Raw genomic sequence first — 24,232 nt, 5'->3', positions numbered from 1 at the left:
TGAGCAGCCCATAATTGAAGGGTAGGTTATTGGTAACAGTGAGAGATAGCACATCACAAATTAAATCCGGAAAATCACATTGTGGAAAGTATATGAATTTATTTGCATTCTGCAGAGGGAAATAAGTATTTGATCCCCCACCAACCAGTAAGAGATCTGGCCCCTACAGACCAGGTAGATGCTCCAAATCAACTCGTTACCTGCATGACAGACAGCTGTCGGCAATGGTCACCTGTATGAAAGACACCTGTCCACAGACTCAGTGAATCAGTCAGACTCTAGCCTCTACAAAATGGCCAAGAGCAAGGAGCTGTCTAAGGATGTCAGGGATAAGATCATACACCTGCACAAGGCTGGAATGGGCTACAAAACCATCAGTAAGACGCTGGGCGAGAAGGAGACAACTGTTGGTGCCATAGTAAGAAAATGGAAGAAGTACAAAATGACTGTCAATCGACAAAGATCTGGGGCTCCACGCAAAATCTCACCTCGTGGGGTATCCTTGATCATGAGGAAGGTTAGAAATCAGCCTACAACTACAAGGGGGGAACTTGTCAATGATCTCAAGGCAGCTGGGACCACTGTCACCACGAAAACCATTGGTAACACATTACGACATAACGGATTGCAATCCTGCAGTGCCCGCAAGGTCCCCCTGCTCCGGAAGGCACATGTGACGGCCCGTCTGAAGTTTGCCAGTGAACACCTGGATGATGCCGAGAGTGATTGGGAGAAGGTGCTGTGGTCAGATGAGACAAAATTGAGCTCTTTGGCATGAACTCAACTCGCCGTGTTTGGAGGAAGAGAAATGCTGCCTATGACCCAAAGAACACCGTCCCCACTGTCAAGCATGGAGGTGGAAATGTTATGTTTTGGGGGTGTTTCTCTGCTAAGGGCACAGGACTACTTCACCGCATCAATGGGAGAATGGATGGGGCCATGTACCGTACAATTCTGAGTGACAACCTCCTTCCCTCCGCCAGGGCCTTAAAAATGGGTCGTGGCTGGGTCTTCCAGCACGACAATGACCCAAAACATACAGCCAAGGCAACAAAGGAGTGGCTCAGGAAGAAGCACATTAGGGTCATGGAGTGGCCTAGCCAGTCACCAGACCTTAATCCCATTGAAAACTTATGGAGGGAGCTGAAGCTGCGAGTTGCCAAGCGACAGCCCAGAACTCTTAATGATTTAGAGATGATCTGCAAAGAGGAGTGGACCAAAATTCCTCCTGACATGTGTGCAAACCTCATCATCAACTACAGAAGACGTCTGACCGCTGTGCTTGCCAACAAGGGTTTTGCCACCAAGTATTAGGTCTTGTTTGCCAGAGGGATTAAATACTTATTTCCCTCTGCAGAATGCAAATAAATTCATATACTTTCCACAATGTGATTTTCCGGATTTAATTTGTGATGTGCTATCTCTCACTGTTACCAATAACCTACCCTTCAATTATGGGCTGCTCATGTCTTTGTCAGTGGGCAAACTTACAAAATCAGCAAGGGATCAAATACTTATTTCCACCACTGTATGTATTTAAAAGTATTATAGTAATATTAATTACTGTATATCTGTTATTAGACTTTGAAAAAAATGTATATTAGCAAAGATTCCGGGATAGTATTGTTCCCAAGTGCAAGATACGCAAGAAATAAATTTATTATCCTATGCCAGTTCAAGCCACTGCCACATTACCCAGTAGCTGTTTTGATACAAAACAAAATTATAATTATTTACTGTAGACAAAAAAAAAAAAACCCAAAAAAAGATTATCCCACTGCTGCAAGCAGCCCACATCACAGCTGCTTTGGCAGAGACACTGTATGAGTTTGATCCTGCTCTTCTGTTGCCATACAGACAAATGTATAAAGTTTATGCTGACCTCTCCAGTAGAAGAGAAATCCATTTGGAATGCTTCCTATTTTTCTTTTTTTGTTTAATGTCCAGTATTGATGACACACTGCTTCCTGTTTTATTGTTCCAAATCTGTAACACTGACCACAGACATCTGCTTTCTCTGCTCCTGGCTTCACAGGTCAGAAGTGAAACAATTCACCCTGAAAGTTCACCTTGCTGGAGTGCAATTCAGTGGGAGTGGGCATGGCTAAGTCACACTTTCCCTGTCCCTCTTCCAAATCATTTCCAAACGTTGGCAAGCAAGGGAAGCAGGGCCTGGGTGCGACTGGAGTCTGTGTTCTTATTCTGTCTCCCATGCAGGCAGGTTTTGTTTCGGATCCTCAGATACGTGAATCATTTTCTTTAAAAAAGTGAGGCTTTTGCATTTCCCTGAATGAGGTCCTTCTATGGCTTAAAGCTTGATAGTCGCAGCTGCTGTAAAACAAAAAGTACTCTGAACAAGCAGGGGATGCTTTCAGGAGTGGACATCATAACGCAAGGGCAGTCGTCCCCGAGGTCTGCCGTTTGGTGCAGATAATTTCTTTTGCATGGCGGGTCTCGTTAAAATGCCTTGCCGCAGAGGCCGGGAAAGCAGACCTTGTAATGGTAGAATGACTGAACTCAACTGCTCAACACTGGGTTACAATATTGGTTTTTTCTCCGATGTTCTGGTTTGGAACGTCTGGTGAAAGGAAAGCAACTGCAAGCATGTTTGTCATTTCGGATTCCTCTGATGTGTCGTGGTCCGTCGGTCTTTCCATCTGAACCGTGGCATGCCGCTGCCTGTCAAACAAATACAATGAGAAGAATATTAAGGATACTCACGGCTCCTTTTAGTAAGTGGCGGTAAAGCCCAATGCGGGCTTACCGTTCCCTAAATAGTAAGTACCGCCAGGCTACCACAGCAGCCCGGCGGGACTCCCCCCTCCCCCCCCCCCCACCAGCACGCTGTCATTTCCAGCGCTACAAAAATGTATTTATTTTTGTAACGCTGGAATGTACCCGGCGCTAATATCCAAGATGATTTCCTGAGCATTATTACGTGATTTTTGGATCTCTGATTAGACCACGGCAAAGTCTCGTCCCTGGTTTACTAAATATTTCTAAAGTACAGCTGGGTCACATTTTGTTGATACGACCTTAGACATTAATACTCACACCCGTGTCTGTGAAATGACGCAGATTCCCAGTAACGCAAGAATCAGGACAACGATCAAGGCACCCAAACCACCTGGAAAACAGGAGCACACGGAAGTTTTTATGTTGGGCTTTAAACGACGGCACAGAAAAAAGGATGAATGCCAATAAATGTGACTGAACTCTTACCAAGGGAATACAAGCGTTTCAATGGATCTGCCTCTGCAAAAATTAAAGAGATGTTTAATAAGACTTGATATACCGCATATTCCCAAGTACAAGGGACTAAGCAGTGTACAATAAAACGAGAAGCCCAATGTTGCACGGGGCACCTACATCAGAAACTGGAAGACCAAGCCGGGACGTTCACAATTTCCTGGCTATTTTACAAATGGCCTGCTGAACACGGAGCTTTTTGTAAAATACGCCTAGGTCCATGGGGAAACACAGGTGTATGTCCCGAAATGTGAAGTGGGAGCAAACATTAAAAAAGTGTATGTTCCTAAAAAGAGCAGGCATCACTTAGAAGCTTCTCCCTGCAAACGTCAGTTCTTATGCATAGAAGTGCTGATTTTGCAACCTAGATGTATGTGTGAACGCTGTATCTCGGAAAACTAAACGTATAGCAGTAGCCATTTAAGGAACAGGGGCAGCCCGACCACTAGGCCACCTGAGGCGGGGGCCTCAGGCGGCACTCTTCAGGAGCGGCATCTTGGGGGGGGGGGGGGGGGTGGCGGCTTCCTGGTGTTTTCCAAACCCGACAGCAATTCTCATACGCCTCCTCCAACAACATTTTTAAAATATTTTAGTGCGCAGGTAACATGCATAAATTTGGAACTTACCACAGGACCAGGAACTGGCCCAAGGCAAGATGTTGCCTGAGGCAGAGCTTACACGCCGCCGCCCCCCCCCCCCCACCCCACCGGGCCAAGATAACCCCCTTCCGGGCATTTTACTTCGTCATGGTGATGTTCCAAACCCAGCAGTGGAGGCGATTCCCATACGCTGCCCTGCCGCCACAGCACCCGCCTCTTCCCTTTACTGCGGCCGCCTGAAGTAACTTCCTGTTTTGCTCAGGCAGCCGCAATAAAGGGAAGAGGCGGGTTAACAGACGAACTAGCACACGTTAATAGCTGTCCAAGCATGCCAACTGGTTTTGTGTTATTTTGAAAACACTCTAATTTACCCGTTAAGGACACAGGCAGAGAACGGGAGAGGAGAATATATTGCAGTTATTTCGTATCAGCTACCATGAGCTGACAATTTTTCAGTTAACACAGATCCAATTAGTGCCTCCTAAATAGCAAATGCTAAGTAAATCCATGCTAACTGCGACCAGGGTACCACATGCTAATGGACACTTTAACGTCTGGCCTGCAAAAGAAGTGCTGGGCACATCCCCAATTAGAAGCCGACTGAATTTTGGCTTCGGTTTTAGATTCGGCACGAAACGGACCCGAAATCTGGGTTCAGGTTTTGGCCGAAAATGCCTTTGCATTTTCAGTAGAAACCGAACCGTGGCCCCGCCCTCTGCAGCTGCCACGGGAGGTTGCAGCCGCCATTTTGGGATTGGAACTACCATGGGCAGGAGCAATCCCCAGTCGCTCCTGCTCATGCCATTTCCAAGGGTGGCTCGGGTGGGGGGGGGGGGGGAGGAGGCTGGCTGAGGGGGACGGATTTGTGGCAGGGCGGGGCCACCATTTCAGCCGAAACCAAGTGGTGAATTTCAGCTGTGGATTCTGTTGTGGCTGGAACCAAAACCGCTGGTTTCAGTCAGCCTCTACTCCCAATAGCTGCTGTGTTACATTTGCAATTATCACACGTTGATTTATGGCATTAGGGCAATAACTGAAAAATCTAATGCACTTCAGTAAAAGGTTACGTGAGCATCCATCAACTTTGCCTCAGTGAAAACTACTACTACAAAACACTTCTAATATTAAAAAGTGGAATTTTCTTTAATACTGAGAAATTATGGGGTCCTTTTACTAAGGTGTGCCGAAAAGTGGCCTGCGCTGGTGTAGACGCAGGTATTGGACGCGCGCAGGTTCATTTTTCAATGCACCTGCAAAAAAGGCTTTTTTTTGTTGGGGGGGGGGGGGGGGTTCTGAAAATGGACATGCGGCAAAATGAAAATTGGCATGCGTCCATTTTGGCCCTGACACCTTACCGCCACCCATTGACTTAGCAGTGACGAGCGACCACCAGGACCCTGACAACGGCGCCACGTGCTCGCATCGCCAGACGCGGAGTCGAAAGAAGCACGGAACGCAGCGGCGTAGGTGCCCACAAGATGGGCCCCAGGTGACCCGGTGCACACCAGCAGTGGTAACCCGGGGCTGCTAACCACACTCGCTCGTATCATGGAACCCCTGCGTCCTACATTCTCCAATGAAGATATAGTACTCTCCAGCCACCCAACCCTGATCAAAAATTGTTCTCGTCCTGCAATTTAACTGTCTCCCTTAGACCCCTACCTCAAACCACAGATACAGCATTCAGAATTACGGAGTCTCTGCGCCCTGGAGCATCACTTCTGAACATCTGACTGTGAGTAAAATATCTGCATCTATTCACTAAAGAAACCCACGATAAGAAAGTGACCCAGGTGTGTTTGGTGTGCCACTGCTCACTCCAATGAGACCGTCTCCTCACAGTGAAAACAATTAGCCGATAGGAGACAATTTAAATAAGAACCTCACCCCTCCCTATTGTACACGGTCTACTACCAGCCCAAACTGTGCCAATCCAAAATGAATACCATCAAATCACTCCTAGTAATCTACTCCTTATCACTGATCCACATTGACCACCCCACTCGCAGAAAACAACATCATACCGATATTACACAATTATCAAAGACTGTCCAGATACCCCACAACCCACCAAACTGACAATAAACAAAACAATGGAAGAATACCAACATGCGGACAACACCAACAGAACAGAAAGAAAGGTCATAACAACCACACAACACCAAACTTAGAAGCCCCATACCAAAAAACTCAAGTGGGCTACATCAACGCCAGATCCGTTGTAAACAAAACAACAGTAACAGACAGGATCACATCAGAAAACCTTGATCTAATTTTCATCAACGAAACCTGGATCCATGATCAAGAGGACCCCATAATCTTTGACCTTTGCCCCTCAGGATACAAAATCACTCACTGGACCAGAAAGGAAAAGAGAGGCGGAGGTATAGCATTAATCTACCGATCCCACTTCACCACCGAAACCATTGCCGAGTCCATAACATCCCAACTTGAAATTGCCTCATCCAGAATCCACAACAAATCCCTGCTTGATCACCTGAACTGTGTCTTGTTCTACAGACCACCAGGTAACTGGAACGAAAGCCAGTCAAACTTCACGGACTTCATCTCAAATACTTGCATTACCAACTCCAATATACTAGTATTAGGAGACATCAACCTTCACCTAGAAGACCCAAACTCTACCAACGCATGTGAATGCAAGGAATTCCTCAACCTATGGGATCTCAAATGGCCACGCATGCAAACAACCCACGTCAAAGAGCACACACATGGTTCACAGACCAGAACCTGATAATAACAGACATTAAATGGTCAGAAACACCTTGGACCGATCACTACAAACTAAACCTATCCCTAAATTGGCGGAAGAAGGGCTCATACCATATACAAGAACATACAACCTACAGCACAAGAGACTAAACAGACCCGAAAACATTCTGGCAGCAGATATACAATAACGAATGGACAGCACATACAGACTCCATAAACTACCTCTCTGAATGGGACAAAAGATGCAGAAGCATACTAGACAAAATAGCACCCCTACGAACAAGAACATCACGAAGACATAACTCAATACCATGGTTCAACGACGAACTGAAAAAACTAAAAACACAAACCAGGAAGCTTGAACGAGCATGGACAAAAATAAAAGATGATCACACACTCAACGCTTGGAAACAATTGCAAAGAAAATACAAATACGCAATAAGACAGACCAAAAAGGTCATATTATAAAACTAAAATAGAACCAGCTTACAAAGACACGAAAAAACTATACCAACTCGTACACAAACTACTAGACACTACCTTGGTCACCACAACCAATACAGACATCCCAACGGCAGACAAACTTGCCAAATACTTCAATGAAAAAATTGTAAAACTATGCAACACACTTCCTCAGAACACTACCAATATCGAAAACTTCATCAATGGTCTGGACCCAACCTTAGGAGAATACCCAGTGGACCAAACCTGGTTAAACTTCACTCTCCTCTCGGCCGAAACAATTACCCATGCGAGCCATTGCAAATTGGACACCTGCCCCATCTATCTAATAAAATCCACCCCCTGACCACTTCATAACAGACTTCACATCCCACCTAAACTTCATGCTCCAACAAGGTCTCTTCCCTAAGGAAAATGGTAACATTCTACTCACCCCTATACCAAAAGATACCAAGAAAAATATAAATGAACTCACCAATTACCGCCCAGTAGCATCCATCCCACTAGCAGTCAAACTGATGGAAAGTATGGTAACCAAACAACTTACTGATTACATAAACAAAATCTCCATATTACATGAATCACAATCTGGATTTCGCCCCCTCCATAGCACTGAAACAGTACTAACTACTCTCCTAGCCAAATTCAAGCAGGAAATAGCAACAGGTAAAAGCATACTTCTCCTCCAATTCAACATGTCTAGTGCATTCAACATGGTAAACCATAATATAATATTAAGACTCCTAGACTATTTCGGGATTGGTGGAAATATACGTAGCTGGATCAAGGGTTTCCTAACCACCAGAACATACCAAGTGAAATCAAACTCAAACATATCATCACCGTGGAAAGCAGACTGCGGAGTACCTCAAGGATCACCACTATCACCTATCCTCTTCAACCTAATGATGACCCCACTAGCAAAGTCCTTAGCCATCCAAGGCCTCAACCCATTCATCTATGCAGACGAAGTTACAATATACATTCCTTTCAAACATGACCTGACAGAAATCACCAACGAAATCAAGCTCAGCTTGAATACCACGAACTCATGGGCAAATGCATTCCAATTAAAACTCAACACAGAAAAAACACATTGCCTCATCCTCTCATCCCAACACAACAAGAACAAACCCATAAATGTAAACACCCCAGATTACACCCTCCCTATCTCAGATAGCTTGAAAATGCTCGGGGTCACAATCGACTGTAACCTTACACTCGAGAGCCAAGTGAACTCTACAACCAAGAAAATATTCCACTCTATACAGAAACTCAAACGCGTGAAAATTCTTCCCGAGGGAAACATTTCGCAACCTGATACAATCAATGGTATTAAGCCATGCTGACTACTGCAATGGAATCTATGCGAGATGCAAAGACCAACTCATAAAGAAACTTCAGACCGCTCAAAACAAAGCAGCCAGACTTAACTTCTGGAAATCACTAAAGACCAACCTATTCGAAAAGGCATACCCTACCAACCCAACTTAAGTGCCTGAACCCTACAACACAACGTAACCAAAGCTCGTAATGAACACTATATAACTCTCCTTCCCTATGATTCCCAATGTGTCTGTAACATATGAACATTATTCGATTACAACATCACTTTGTATTTGTTTCTCTACTGGAGTTGGAGAACGCTTTCACGGTACTATGTAAGCCACATTGAGCCTGCAAATAGGTGGGAAAATTTGGGATACAAATGTAACAAATAAAATGTGTTAACCGAGTGGTATTCATCAGTGTGACTATAATGCCGATTAAAGCCCGGTTGGCGCCACACGCCAGAAATTTTCTGGCATGCGTAAAAGATTAAATTACCACCCGTGCCACGTGGTAGCTGGGCGGTAGTTCCGAACTGTCGAGCGTAGGCGCCTATGTAGCTTAGTAAAAGGGCCCCCATGAGTAGTAGCTCTCTGTGCTACAGCACTGTAGTGTCCATGGGACGTCTATTTCTCTGTTAAAGGGCTTTGCAGATATTCTTAAGTGAACTTTCCAACCTTGAAGGGCAGAGCTGCTGGTTGCGATCCTCGACGGGGAGCTGTCTTCTGTAAATGGCTGTGGTGTGCTCTGCTCCATGGGCAGAGAGCTGGGGCCCGTCGGGGGCCAGGAGGTAGCATTTGCTGTTGTTGATGGAGTGATGGCTTCTCTTGGGACTACAGACGTTCTTGTCATCGCTTGAGTAGAGCTTGCCCTCGACGGCTGAGAGGCATAGCCTGTCGGCCGTGGAGTGATGATGTCTGTAGGAGATGGAGGGAAAGTCTTTGTTGTCAGGTAAGTAGGTTTTGTGGTTGGCAAACCTTCCACAAAGGCAGCAGTTGTTGCAGATGCCAGTGATGTATCCCCTAGTGAAATAAATCACAGTTCTTAATTTCATCCAAAAAAAAACATTGCAGAATTCCTAACTGTAGTAATACAGATGCTTTTTGGTTTCTAGACAAGGTGGACACAGAATACGAGAGCAGATAACGACCAGACATGTCATGTCCGTTTTCCTATCCTGTTACAGTGCCACAGACCTTACTGCATCTCTGATCTTATCACCTCCCTCACAGGCAGATGATCAAAAGCCCCACGCTGTTCCAAACAGTGCTCTAACAATAGCGCTGGAACAGTGCAGGGCTTTAGCGCACCTATGATCAGAGATAATTGCATGCAAATTTAAGCACACAATTCTCTCTGATCATGGGGTAGAAGTGCGGGAGGATTGTGCCTGAGCCCCTTTTACACCCCGGTCATCCAGCGGGCCAACCGATTCTTTTGCCGGTTTCCTGCTTTTAATGTATCTAAAAAAAATTCTTACTATCAGTTTTCGCCTCTAACGCTATCTTTCTTTCAAAATCCTTCTTTGCCTGTCTTATCAGCGCTTTGCATCTGACTTGACATTCCTTATGCCACTTCTTATTTTCCTCATTCGGTTATTTATTTATTTTGTTTTTATATTTTATTTATTTATTTGCATTTGTATCCCACATTTTCCCACCTATTTACGGGCTCAGTGTGGCTTACAATACATTGTGAATGATGGAAATACAATTTGTTGCAGTACGATTATGGGTTACATTGTGAAGAGTTATGGGAAGACAGAGTAAAGTCAGGATATCATTTAGGAACAGAACATCATTAGGGAATAGAACAATGGAATATAACAGTGGGGAATTGAGAGGGCGATAAAACAGTATCAGGGAACCTAAAGGTCTACAATTTTGTCTGTGGGTAGAGTTTTAAGAGTGGTGAAGATATGGGGGAAGAGAATTCAGAAGAGAATGTATTGATGCGTATCTATTAGTGTGTATGGACTTCATGTGTTTTGATCCTTGCAGTAGATTTTCTCAAAGAGATAAGTCTTTTTTTAATTTTTTTTTTAATTGACCGTTTGTATTTATTATATACACACACATATTTGTATTTTCTTAATGTATGTCAATTGTTTATAGATCCCTGACGTAGGCTTTTTGATTTATTGTAAGCCACATTGCGCCTGCTCATGTGGGAAAATGTGGGGTAGAAATGCACTAAAATAAATAAACACAGTGCTGTGTCGGATCCTGAAGAAAAAAAAAAAAAAGATTGTTTTCCATTATATTCCTCAGCCTGCTGTCTTTCTATGGAACTGCTGATCACACTACTCCTTCCTTTGGTATTCTTTGACATAGTGGTACACGGTCCTCCGCTTTTGCGGTGTTCCTCCTATGTTTTTAGCTACATAAGTATTGCCACACTGGGACAGACCAAAGGTCCATCAAGCCCAGTATCCTGTTTCCAACAGTGGCCAATCCAGGTCACAAGCACCTTGCAGAAACCCAAAGAGTAGCAACATTCCATGAAGAACTGCAAAGAATAGCAAGATTCCATGTAGAACCCCAAAGAGTAGCAACATTCCATTCAGAATCCCAAGTACAAAAGTAATGCCGAAGGTCCATCAAGCCCAGAATCCTGTTTCTAACAGTGGCCAATCCAGGTTACAAGCACCTGGCAAGATCCCAAAAAAGTACAAAACATTTTATGCTGCTTATCCCTGAAATAAGCAGTGGATTTTCCCCAAGCTAACCACTCTGAACTGTTAATTTATTTATTCGTTTGTTGCATTTGTACCCCACATTTTCCCACCTATTTGCAGGCTCAATGTGGCTTACATAGTACCGTCAAAGGCATTTGCCCATTCGGTTGATAACAAGTACAAAGTTGAAAAGTGATCGTATGAGGTATATGTGGAGGGTCGGGAGGGATGAAGATTGCGTGTTGTCCAATACGGTCAAAGTCATGCTGTGTTGCTGGGTGAAGAGGTTTACATGGGGTCACTGGGGTAGGCCTCTTTGAAGAGGTTGGTTTTTATAGTGATTTCCTGAAGTTTAGGTGGTCGTGGATTGTTTTCAGGGCTTTTGGGAGGCCATTCCATAGTTGTGCGCGTATGTAGGAAAAGCCGGATGTGTAAGTTGTTTTGTATTTCAGTCCTTTGCAATTTGGGTAGTGTAGGTTTAAGTAGGATCTTGACAGTCTGACTTTGTTTCTTATTGGTAGATCAATAAGGTCTATCATGTATCCTGGGACAACGCCGTATATGATTTTGTGGACTAAGGTGCAGATTTTGAAGATGATCCGTTCTTTGATTGGGAGCCAATGCAACTTTTCACAAAGAGGTTTGGCGCTTTCGAAGAGTGTTTTGCTGAATATCAGCCTGACTGCTGCATTTTGGACGGTCTGGAGTTTTTTTTACGAGTTGTTCTTTGCAACCCGCCTAGATTCCGTTGCAGTAATCTGCACGACTTAGAACCATTGATTGTATTAGGTATCGAAAGGTTGGTCTTGGGAAGAAAGGTTTTAATCGTTTGAGCTTCCACATTGAATAGAACATTTTCTTTGTTACAGAGTTTATTTGACTCACAAGAGTAAGGTTGCGGTCGAGTGTGACGCCGCGTATTTTCAAACTGTCTGAGGTGGGGAGTGGTATGTAAGAACTAGCAAACAGATTAACTACCTCCCTCCCCGGGAACTTGTTTAGACCTGGAAGGCCCTTTATTTCATGCATATGAAAAAGCCATCTTGTACTTACTTATGCATGTTATATTCGGCACGGTCCAGTACATTTTCCCACTCGTTTCGTTTTTCTTGCAGATAATGAGGCTGGAGGTCCCAGCTTTCCTCTTGTAACCAGTTTGGCATGCGTACCTCAGTTTCCGTCCTTCAGAGAAATCCTCGTCTTCGAAAGTATTGGTGTTAGTAACCATCTCTGGATGTCCACATATTTCTGTCATAGAAATGGAACATGTTAAACGGCACAGACCAAGCAGACCAGATAAAAAAAAGTCAAACCAAATATTTATGGGAAGAACATAAATTCAAACTGCCCGACACAGGCTGTGTTTCGCCCACATTAGGGTTGCGTCAGGGGGCTCTAAGTGCTGGCACCGAAAAATATCGCCACTATGGTTTGACTAAAACATCCTGAAGATGATAGCATCAGCTTAAAAAAAAAAAAAACAGAGTCTCTGCAGGCAGTGTTACCGTAGCCACAGGTGGGCCTGGGTGGGCCGGGGCCCACCCAACATTAGCACACGTTTAGCGGTAGCCTGTGCAGATCCCAAGCTCCGCCAGCTGAAGACTTCAACCTGATGGTAACAAAAACGCGACTGTCCACAATACTGGCACCTGCGCATGCCTGCTACAGACTGCCAAGGTGGAAAGAAGCGTTTTTTTCACCAGCTGAGATCATTTTTTTTTTGGTGGGGGGAGAGGGTGAAGGGAACACTTGGTGCCCACCTACTTCTTGCCTAGGCCCACCCAAAATCTGTTGTCTGGCTACACCTCTGGCATAACCTGATCTGCTTGGTCCTGTGCCATTGTTTTGGACTTTGCAGATGGTTTGTCCTGTTGGTTTTCTGAGGTAGCTGAAGGCAGGACACCTACAAATTACGCCTGCTTCTGTTTCAGGCTGGCTTGGAGTCCCCTGTGACATGGGGGCCCAGAGAAATTGCCCTGGCTGCCTGCCCTAATGTAGGCCCTGTCTGAAGAGGGTGGGGGGGGGGGAGGAGGACAGACATTTTTCTGGTTAAAAGTTTCTTGTTTGTGAATCAGTTCCTGGCTGCAGTTTTCAGTTAGCTTTTTTCCTATGTGGTGGAGTGGAACTGGGTTCAATTACCACTGCAGCTCCTTGTGACTTAACCCTCCATTGCCCCTGGTACAAAATAAGTATCTGAATATATGTAAACCGCTTTGAATGTAGTTGCAAAAACCTCAGAAAGGCGGTATATTAAGTCCCTTACCTTTCCCTATTTGAGATTCTACATGGAATGTTGCTATTCCACTAGCAATATTCCATGTATCTGTGAGTCTGACGTCCTGCAGGTACGTGCAGGACGTCAGACTCACAGAAACAGAAGCCTGTGCGGCCGCGTTGCTGAACTGCAAGGGCAGGCTTCTACACGGAATGTTGCTAGTGCAGGAGTAGCCTAGTGGTTAGTGCAGTGGACTCTGATTCTGGGGAACTGGGTTCAATTCCCACTGCAGCTCCTTGTGACTCTGGGCAAATCACTTAACCCTCCATTGACCCTGGTAGAAAATAAGTACCTGAATATATGTAAGCCGCCTTGAATGTAGTTGCAAAAAAACTCAGGCTTTATATCAAGTCCCATTTCTCTTTCCTGATGGATCTCATGCTTTAAAAAGCAGTATGAATGACAATTTTAATCTAGGGATCTTCTTGAGGATGGGATTTAGTGGCTTGTTGCTACAGATCACACTACTACAATGGTTCTCAACCAGTAAGTTTTTCAGGGTATCCACAATGAAAATGCATGAGATATGCAAGATTTGTATACTTCGCCTCCACTGTAAGCAAATCTTCTGCTCAGTGTATGGTGGAAGCCAAAAAAGTAAACAGGATGCTAGGAATTATTAGGAAAGGAATGGTTAAATAAGACCAAGAATATTATAATGCCCTTCTGTATTGCTCCATGGTGTGATCTCACCTTGAGTATTGCATTCAGTTCTGTTCGCTGCATCTCAAAAAAGGTATAGAGGAATTAGAAAAAATTCTAAATAAAGCGACCAAAATGATACAGGGGATGGAACTCCTCTCATATGAGGAAAGGCTTAACAGGTTAGGGCTCTTCAGTTTGGAAAAAGAGACGATTGAGGGGAGGTATGATTGAGGTCTACAAAATCCTGAACAGGTAAAAGTGAATCGATTTTTCACTCTTTCAAAACATTACAAAGACCAGGGGACTCACAATGAAGTTACATGGAAATACTTTCAAAACAAATAAGAGGAAATATTTTTTCACTCAACGAATAGTTAAGCTCTGGAACTCATTGCTGGAGGATGTGGTAACAGTGGTTAGGGGATCTGGGATTAAAAAAGGTTTGGACAAGTTCCCGGAGGAAAAGTCCACAGTCTGCTATTGAGATAGACAAGGGGAAGCCACTGTTTCCCTGGGATTGGTAGCCTGAATCTTGCTACTATTTGGGTTTCCCCTAGCTGTCTGTTCGTCTGTCCAATTTAGATTGTAAGCTCTGTTGAGCAGGGACTGTCTTTTCATGTTAATTTGTACAGCGCTGCGTAAGTCTAGTAGCGCTATAGAAATGTTTAATAGTAGTAGTAGTACTTGTGACCTTGATTGGCCACTGTTGAAAGCAGGATACTGGGCTAGATGGACCATTGGTCTGACCCAGTATAGCTGTTCCTATGCTCCAATGACACTCACTGTCACATGCACAGGTAGGATATACCTGCTTAAAATTAAATCAAATACATCTGGCACCTCTGCTCTAGTCTAACATAAGAACATAAGTGTTGGAATGCTGGGACAGACCAAAGGTTCATCAAGCCCAGTATCTTGTTGCCAACAGTGGCCAATCCAGGTCACAAGTAACTCGCAAGATTCCAAAACAGTAAAACTGATATTATGCTGCTTATCCACAAATAAGCAGTTGATTTTCTGAAGTCCATCTTAATAATGGCTTATGGACTTTTCTTTCAGGAAATTGTTTAAACTCTGCTAAGCTAACTGCTTTTACCACATTCTCTGGCAACAAATACCAGAGTTTAATTACATGCTGAGTGAAGAAATATTTTGTCCAGTTTGTTTTAAATTTACTAATTTACGTGCCCCCTAGTCCTACTATTTCTAGAAACAGTAAACAAATGATTCATGTAATTTGAGATCCTCAGCCCACAATGCAGTGGCGTTCCTAGGGGGGCTGACACCCGGGGCGGATCGCCGATGCGCCCCCCCTCCGGATGCAGCGCCCCCCGGATGCAGCGTGACCCCCCCCCCGGCGAAAGGACCCCCCCGTGAAGGAACCCCCCCCCCGGGGTGTACGCCGCTGGGGGGGGGGAGGGTGCGGCGCGTGCCTGTCCGTCATTCGTTCCATGCTCCTGCTCTGCCCCAGAACAGGAAGTAACCTGTTCTGGGGCAGAGGGAGCATGGAACGAACGATGGACAGGCGCGCGAGGCACCCCCCCCCCCCCCAGCGGCGTGTACCCGAGGCAGGCCGCACCCACCACCACCCCCCCCCCCCCAGGAACGCCACGGCCACAATGCCTGCGGCAGAGCACTCCACAATAAGGGCCCAACATTTAATATCATCACAGTGACAATGAGGGGGCATTTTCGACCGGGGGCGCCCATCTCCGAGGACGGCGCCGATCGTATTATCGAACGAGATGGGCGTCCCATATTTTGTTTCGATAATACAGTTGGGGGTGCCCAAATCTCAACATTTAGGTCAACACTAAAGATGGTAGACCGAAATGCTGAGATCGCCGGATTTGTAGATGGGCGCCCTCGGTTTTCACCAATAATGGAAACCGAAGGTGCCCATCTCAAAAACGAACAAATCCAAAGCATTTGGTCATGGGAAGGGTCAGGATTCGTAGTGCACTGGTCTCCCTCACATGCCAGGGCACCAACTGGGCACCCTAGGGAGCACTACAGTGGACTTTGCAAATTGGTCCCAGGTGCATAGCTCCCTTACCTTGGGTGCTGAGCCCCTCAAAACCCACTCCACACAACTATACACCACTACCATAGCCCTAAGGGGTGAAGGGGGGCACCTACATGTGGGTACAGTGGGTTTCGGGTGGGTTTTGAATGGCTCCTATTTTCCACCACAAGTGTAACAGGTAGGGGGGATGGGCCTGGGTCCACCTGCCTGAAGTCCACTGCACCCACTAAAACTGCTCCAGGGACCTGTATACTGTTGCGATGGACCTGAGTATGACATTTGAGGCTGGCAAAAAAAGTTTTTAAAGTTGTTTTTTTGAGGGTGGGAGGGGGTTAGCGACCACTGGGGGAGTCAGGGGAGGTGATCCCCGATTCCCTCCGGTGGTCATCTGGTCAGTTTGGGCACTTTTTTGGGACTTGGACCTGAAAAAAAAAGGGACCAAATAAAGTGGACCAAATTCTCGCCAGGGACCCTTCTTTTTTCCATTATCGGCCGAGGGCACCCATCTCTTAAGCACGCCCCTGTCCCGCCGTCGCTACCCTTCTGACCCGCCCCCGGGAACTTTGGCCATCCCAGCGACGGAAAGCAGTTGGCACCGGCCAAAATCGGCTTTCGATTATACCGATTTGGCCGGCGATCTCCTTCGAAAATAAGCTGGCTTGCGTTTATAACTCCCATCACTGTACGACAATATTAAATGATTATTTCAAGACAGAGGGGCACAGAGCTGTGAAAGTTCTGAAGCCTTTTTCTCCTCCACATTGGTATACCCCACTGGAATGCAACTTTTGATTTCAGTATGTTGCTTTGTCATTAATTTCCTGCACAGTAACAGGTTAAGTACATAAGTAGTGCCATACTGGGAAAGACCAAAGGTCCATCTAGCCCAGCATCCTGTCACCGACAGTGGCCAATCCAGGTCAAGGGCACCTGGCACGCTCCCCAAACGTAAAAACATTCCAGACAAGTTATACCTAAAAATGAGGAATTTTTCCAGTCCATTTAATAGCGGTCTATGGACTTGTCCTTTAGGAATCTATCTAACCCCTTTTTAAACTCCGTCAAGCTAACCGCCCGTACCACGTTCTCCGGCAATGAATTCCAGAGTCTAATTACACGTTGGGTGAAGAAAAATTTTCTCCGATTCGTTTTAAATTTACCACACTGTAGCTTCAACTCATGCCCTCTAGTCCTAGTATTTTTGGATAGCGTGAACAGTCGCTTCACATCCACCCGATCCATTCCACTCATTATTTTATACACTTCTATCATATCTCCCCTCAGCCGTCTCTTCTCCAAGCTGAAAAGCCCTAGCCTTCTCAGCCTCTCTTCATAGGAAAGTCGTCCCATCCCCACTATCATTTTCGTCGCCCTTCGCTGTACCTTTTCCAATTCTACTATATCTTTTTTGAGATACGGAGACCAGTACTGAACACAATACTCCAGGTGCGGTCGCACCATGGAGCGATACAACGGCATTATAACATCCGCACACCTGGACTCCATACCCTTCTTAATAACACCCAACATTCTATTCGCTTTCCTAGCCGCAGCAGCACACTGAGCAGAAGGTTTCAGCGTATCATCGACGACGACACCCAGATCCCTTTCTTGATCCGTAACTCCTAACGCGGAACCTTGCAAGACGTAGCTATAATTCGGGTTCCTCTTACCCACATGCATCACTTTGCACTTGTCAACATTGAACTTCATCTGCCACTTGCACGCCCATTCTCCCAGTCTCGCAAGGTCCTCCTGTAATCGTTCACATTCCTCCTGCGACTTGACGACCCTGAATAATTTTGTGTCATCGGCGAATTTAATTACCTCACTAGTTATTCCCATCTCTAGGTCATTTATAAATACATTAAAAAGCAACGGACCCAGCACAGACCCCTGCGGGACCCCACTAACTACCCTCCTCCACTGAGAATACTGGCCACGCAATCCTACTCTCTGCTTCCTATCTTTCAACCAGTTCTTAATCCATAATAATACCCTACCTCCGATTCCATGACTCTGCAATTTCTTCAGGAGTCTTTCGTGCGGCACTTTGTCAAACGCCTTCTGAAAATCCAGATATACAATATCAACCGGCTCCCCATTGTCCACATGTTTGCTTACCCCCTCAAAAAAATGCATTAGATTGGTGAGGCAAGACTTCCCTTCACTAAATCCGTGCTGACTTTGTCTCATCAGTCCATGTTTTTGTATATGCTCTGCAATTTTATTCTTAATAATAGCCTCCACCATCTTGCCCGGCACCGACGTCAGACTCACCGGTCTATAATTTCCCGGATCTCCTCTGGAACCTTTCTTAAAAATCGGAGTAACATTGGCTACCCTCCAGTCTTCCGGTATTACACTCGATTTTAGGGACAGATTGCATATTTCTAACAGTAGCTCCGCAAGTTCATTTTTTAGTTCTATTAATACTCTGGGATGAATACCATCAGGTCCCGGTGATTTACTACTCTTCAGCTTGCTGAACTGACCCATTACATCCTCCAAGGTTACAGAGAATTTGTTTAGTTTCTCCGACTCCCCCGCTTCAAATATTCTTTCCGGCACCGGTGTCCCCCCCAAATCCTCCTCGGTGAAGACCGAAGCAAAGAATTCATTTAATTTCTCCGCTACGGCTTTGTCCTCCTTGATCGCCCCTTTAACACCATTTTCGTCCAGCGGCCCAACCGACTCTTTGGCCGGTTTCCTGCTTTTAATGTATCTAAAAAAGTTTTTACTATGTATTTTTGCTTCCAACGCTAATTTCTTCTCAAAGTCCTTTTTTGCCCTCCTTATCTCCGCTTTGCATTTGGCTTGGCATTCCTTATGATCTATCCTGTTACTTTCAGTTGGTTCTCTTCTCCACTTTCTGAAGGATTGTTTTTTGGCTCTAATGATTTCCTTTATCTTACTGTTTAGCCACGCCGGCTGACGTTTAGTCTTTTTTCCCTTTTTTCTAATACGTGGAATATATTTGTCCTGAACCTCCAGGATGGTGTTTTTAAACAGCATCCACGCCTGATGCAAGTTTTTTACTCTGCGAGCTGCTCCTTTCAGTCTTTTTTTCACCATTTTTCTCATTTTGTCGTAATCACCTTTTCTATAGTTAAACGCTAGCGTACTTGATTTCCTAGTTTCACTTCCTTCAATGCCAATATCAAAACCGATCATATTATGATCACTGTTATCAAGCGGCCCTCGTATCGTTACCCCCTGCACTAGATCATGAGCACCACTAAGGACTAAGTCTAGTATTTTTCCTTCTCTTGTCGGCTCCTGAACTAGCTGTTCCATGAAGCTGTCCTTGATTTCATCAAGAAATCTTATGTCCCTTGCGTGTACAGATGTTACATTAACCCAGTCTATATGCGGGTAATTGAAATCCCCCATTATTATTGTGTTGCCCAGTTTGTTTGCGTCCCTGATTTCCTTTAACATTTCCGCATCCGTCTGTTCGTCCTGGCCAGGCGGACGGTAGTACACTCCTATCACTATCCTTTTCCCCTTTGCACATGGAATTTCAATCCACAGTGATTCCAAGGAGTGTTTTGCTTCCTGCAGAATTTTCAATCTATTTGATTCAAGGCTCTCGTTAATATACAATGCTACCCCTCCACCAATCCGATTCACCCTATCACTACGATATAATTTGTACCCCGGTATGACAGTGTCCCACTGGTTATCCTCCTTCCACCAGGTCTCAGAGATGCCTATTATATCTAATTTTTCATTTAGTGCAATATATTCTAACTCCCCCATCTTATTTCTTAGGCTCCTGGCATTCGCATATAGACATTTCAAACTATGTTTGTTGTTCCTAAGTACATCATGCTTAGTACTTGACAGTATTAATTGGCAATCTTTTGTCTGATTTTTATTGTTATTTAAAGATACCCGATCTACTACAATCTCTTTTGCAACCTCACTATCAGGATACTCTATCTTCCCTGTTATGGTGATATCTTTGAAAGATACCTTATCCCGAACCATGCTCTTTTGAGCGACTGTCGGCCTTCCCCCCATTTCTAGTTTAAAAGCTGCTCTATCTCCTTCTTAAACGCCGATGCCAGCAGCCTGGTCCCACTCTGGTTAAGATGGAGCCCATCCTTTCGGAATAGGCTCCCCCTTCCCCAGAATGTTGCCCAGTTCCTAACAAATCTAAAGCCCTCCTCCCTGCACCATCGTCTCATCCACGCATTGAGACTCTGGAGCTCTGCCTGTCTCTTGGGCCCTGCGCGTGGCACAGGTAGCATTTCAGAAAATGCTACCCTGGAGGATCTGGATTTCAGCTTTCTACCTAAGAGCCTAAATTTTGCTTCCAGAACCTCTCTCCCACATTTTCCTATGTCATTGGTACCCACATGTACCAAGACAGCGGACTCCTCCCCAGCACTATCTAGAATCCTATCTAGGTGACACGTGAGGTCCGCCACCTTCGCACCAGGCAGGCAAGTCACCAGGCGATCCTCACGTCCACCAGCCACCCAGCTATCTATATGCCTAATGATCGAATCACCAAGTACAACAGCTGTCCTAACCTTTCCCTCCCGGGCAACATTTGGAGATATATCCTCGGTGCGAAAGAAAGAAAGAAAAGAGGGCTCAATTTTTGCCCGTTTCCTTTTTTCACTTTGAGGACAGTGCACCTAAGGACAGCGACTTCAAAACAGTGGCATAGCCAGACCCAGTATTTTGGATAGGCCCTTCCACGTTCCCCCCCCCCCCCCCCCCCCCCCCGGCTTCCTGGAGATACAAAAATTAAAGGTTTTCACCTATCTTGCATCCAACATCTCTCCCTTCCCTCCTGTCTCTGAACCCCGTCCCTCCCTGTTGTACCTTAAAGGCATCCCCGGTGCCTGCAGTGATTCGTTTTTGATGCTTGCACCGGGCCCGCTGGCTTCCATCTGTTGCATCCCGCCAGACAGGAAACAGGAAATGATGTCAGCGAGGGAGGGAAGAAGCAGATGGAAGTGGCCAGCACACAAGCAGCAAAATTGCATTGCTGCAAGCACCGGGGACACCTGAAAGGTACACCGAGGAGAGATGGGGTTCAGAGACAGGAGGGTAGATGCCAGGATGCCATGGAGGAAAGAGAGGCGAGAGCAGTGTGGTGGGCCTGTGCTCATCCAGGCCCACTGTTTTAAAAGCGTAAATTATTACACAGAAACATAGAGGACCATAGAAAATGACAGCAGATAAGACCACGGGGTAAATATTCAACTGGTGGTGGTCAGTACCAAGCCCTGACATCGAATATCTGGGTTTGTGCAGCAGGGTAGCACTTAACTGCCTAAGTGAAACCAAAGACAGGACTGAGTTTGATGTGGTCTACTTTGGCCAGCTAACTTTTTTGAGTGCTGAGTACTGGCACATGGAGGGGGGGGGGGGGGGGGGGGGGGATGGGACTATTCAGGAAATCTAGACTGCCCCAACTTGACATTTCGTCCTTTAGATTGTAAGCTCCTTGGAGCAGGGACTGTCCTTCTTTGTTAAACTGTACAGCGCTGCGTAACCCTAGTAGCGCTCTAGAAACGTTAAGTAGTAGTAGTGATATACTGCCTTTCTGTGGTTACAATCAAAGTGGTTTACATATTACATGCAAGTACTTATTTTGTCTTTAGTTAGGGCAATTGAGGGTTAAGTAACTTGTCCAGAGTCACAAGGACCTGCAGGGGGAATCAACCCCAGTTCACCAGGATCAAAGCCACTGCATAAAACGCTGACTCTGCTCCCCCCCCCCCCCCAGACCACCCACAAAATTGAGACTTTCAAGGTAACACAGTGGTTCCTGCAGGCACCCCAGCTAGTCAGGTTTTCAAGATATCCACAATGAAAATTCATGAGACAGATTTGCATGCAGCGGAGGTAGGCATGCAAATCTCTCCATTCATTGTGGATATCCTGAAAACCTGAGTGGCTGGGGTGCCTCCAGTCCAGGATCAGGTTTGGGAATCACTGGCCTGGCAGTTAAGTGGTGATATCCTGTCGCAATATACCCCCCCCCCCCCAAGCAATTTAAGAGCCTGGAGGCTAATCCTGCATGATTAAATAACTTTTGAACATAGACTACCCAAGCTGCCCATCCATATGAGGGCAGTGGCATAGCCACAGGTGGGCCTGGATGGGCCAGGGCCCACCCACTAAGGGCTCAGGCCCACCCACTAGTAGCACATGGTAATGAAAATGCTGCTCTCCACAATACTGGCACCTTTGCATGCTCAGTTTTCAGTGCATGCCTGCTACAGACTACCAAGGTGGAGACTGGAGAGAAGCATTTTCCCACCAGCTGAGATATTTTTTTGATGTGGGGGAGAGAACATTTGGTGCCCACCCACTTCCCCCCCCCCCCGGCTAAAAAAAATCCTCTCCACGTCTTCGCTCAGCTGCAGCAGCACTCCCTAGGCTAGGTTGCCCTCAGGTGGGTGGGACAGTTCAGTAAGTGAGCAGGCTGCCTTCGACTGCCACTGCCGGGTGATTTTAAGGTGGGGAAGGGCGGGCAGCACAAGGAGGAGGAGGAGGGGGGGAGAGAGATGCACCCCCTGTAAAAACTTCCTGGTTATGCTACTGATTTCCCCCCCGATGTGTTTGTTTCGTGCAGACCAACGAGGGGGTAAAATTCAGAAACTAGGTAGGTGCGACTTTAATCTCTCAGGTCTCCTTAAACTTTGCATTATGAGGAGGAGGAGGAATGCGGTCGGGGGATGGAGGAAAGGGGGGGGATGGAACAGGGCGAGGTAAAGGAAGAAGGGACAGAGATGGCGTAAGGAAAGGAAGAGGGTAAAAAAAAGTTATACAGGGTGGGTGGCGTAGAAGACAGAAGGAAGAGAAACTGGGTCGCTGTTGAAAGGAGGGAGGGGGAGGGAGAGGGAGAGGGAGAGGAGTTGTTCCTACCTGGCCGCGGCGACGGCTGGCTTTGCAGACCCAGGTGGGGCAGGAGGAAGAGGGCACAGAGCAGAGCTCCGGGGGCCATTGGGGAGGAGGCTTCCTGCAGCCGTTTTCCTCTCCCGATCTCGGCCAAGAGCCCTTCAGCCAGGCCTGCAGCATGCAGGGGCAACTCCGCCCGTGCAGGGCAGCAGCGGCTGAGGTCCCATTCCCGCCCCTGCTTGCTGGACCCCACGGGCTCCAGAGACTCGGAGGCTGAGTTTGCACAAAGGGCTCCGCTTTCACTTTCTTTTCTGCAGTCGCCAGGGGAGATGGACTTGGAGAGAGGGGGCAGCGAAGTTAGGGTGGTTTATTAGAAGAATGAACTGGTGGCCGGTGTTGAGAAACACGTTTTAATTTGCCTGTGACAGCAGGAAGGGAGGGAGGGGCTGGGGCATGATGAATTTCACTTGACAAGCTGCAGCTGATGTTACATAGAAACAGAGAACATGACGGCAGATTTTCAAAGCACTTAAGCCTGCCAAAGTTCCCTAGCTTTGAAAATATGCAAATGACCCATCCAGGCTGCCCGTCCTCTGTAACCCTTAATTCTTCCTGTTCCTAAGCGGTCCCACATGCTTAGCCCATGCCTTTTAAGATTCTGACACTGTCCTCCACCGGGAGGCCTTTCCACGCCTCCATCACCCTTTCTGTGAAATAATACTTCCTTAGGTTACTCCTAAGCCTATTCCCTCTTAACTTTGTCATATGCCCCCTCATTGATTTGAAAAAGGCTCTCTTCCTGTACATAAAAGCCCTTGAGATATTTAAATGTTTCTATCATGTCTCCTCTCTCCCAGCGTATACACGGGGGTGTGCTGGTAAAATTTTAACAAGGGGCTCTCTCTCCGGCCCTGAAATTTGGGGGGAGGGGGGAATACATGCCTCTCTCTCCCCTCCCTTGTGCGGGCATGCTAGGCATACCTTTGCCGAGCCCCACCAGCCAATAAATGGACTGCCACCATTCTCTGCTGCTTGTTTCTGGCTCTGAGCAGCATGAGGGAACCTTCTTGCGCTTGCATGAAAAGTCCCAGCCTGATGCTCAGAGTCAGAAACAAGGAGCGGGGAGCAGCGGCAGTCTATTTACTTGGCTGGTGGGGCCAGCATCACTGCCAGCAAAGTAAAAGAGAATTCAGGAGGGGGCCCAAGCCCACATTTTGGGAGTCACTTGTTAAAGTAGCCATGGGGAGGCCTACTTTAACAACCGGCTCCCAAAATTCTTAAAAACTTAACAAACGGCTCTCGCGAGCCCGCTCCAGCACACCACTGCGTATACACGTGGAGGTTCATAAGCCTGTCCCTATAATTTTTGC

At 46.2% G+C, this 24,232-nt stretch overlaps 1 protein-coding gene across 1 annotated transcript; it reads right to left on the bottom strand.

Moving 5' to 3' along the window:
• Positions 1-1,778: 1,778 nt before the first annotated feature.
• Positions 1,779-23,247, bottom strand: LOC115479315 (interleukin-15 receptor subunit alpha-like). The gene is made up of 6 exons (XM_030217181.1): positions 22,890-23,247; positions 12,103-12,297; positions 9,050-9,394; positions 3,223-3,255; positions 3,055-3,127; positions 1,779-2,679 (listed from the first exon to the last, which is right to left on the bottom strand). The coding sequence occupies exons 1-6, from the start codon at positions 22,966-22,968 to the stop codon at positions 2,526-2,528; spliced, it is 879 nt and encodes a 292-aa protein (XP_030073041.1). The 5' UTR covers positions 22,969-23,247; the 3' UTR covers positions 1,779-2,525.
• Between the last annotated feature and the right edge of the window lie 985 nt (positions 23,248-24,232).

Source organism: Microcaecilia unicolor, chromosome 10, assembly GCF_901765095.1.
Source record: "Microcaecilia unicolor chromosome 10, aMicUni1.1, whole genome shotgun sequence".
Taxonomy (NCBI): Eukaryota; Metazoa; Chordata; class Amphibia; order Gymnophiona; family Siphonopidae; genus Microcaecilia; species Microcaecilia unicolor.
This window is presented reverse-complemented; position numbering and strand designations above follow the sequence as displayed.

Excerpts from the sequence above, each read along its gene's own strand:
- LOC115479315 (XM_030217181.1), bottom strand. The coding sequence starts at position 22,968 with ATGGCCCCCGGAGCTCTGCTCTGTGCCCTCTTCCTCCTGCCCCACCTG. Across the intron at positions 3,128-3,222 it reads GAAACGCTTGTATTCCCTTG|GTGGTTTGGGTGCCTTGATC; the intron begins GTAAGAGTTCAG and ends CCTGTTTTCCAG. Across the intron at positions 2,680-3,054 it reads GTCATTTCACAGACACGGGT|GCAGCGGCATGCCACGGTTC; the intron begins GTGAGTATTAAT and ends TTTGTTTGACAG.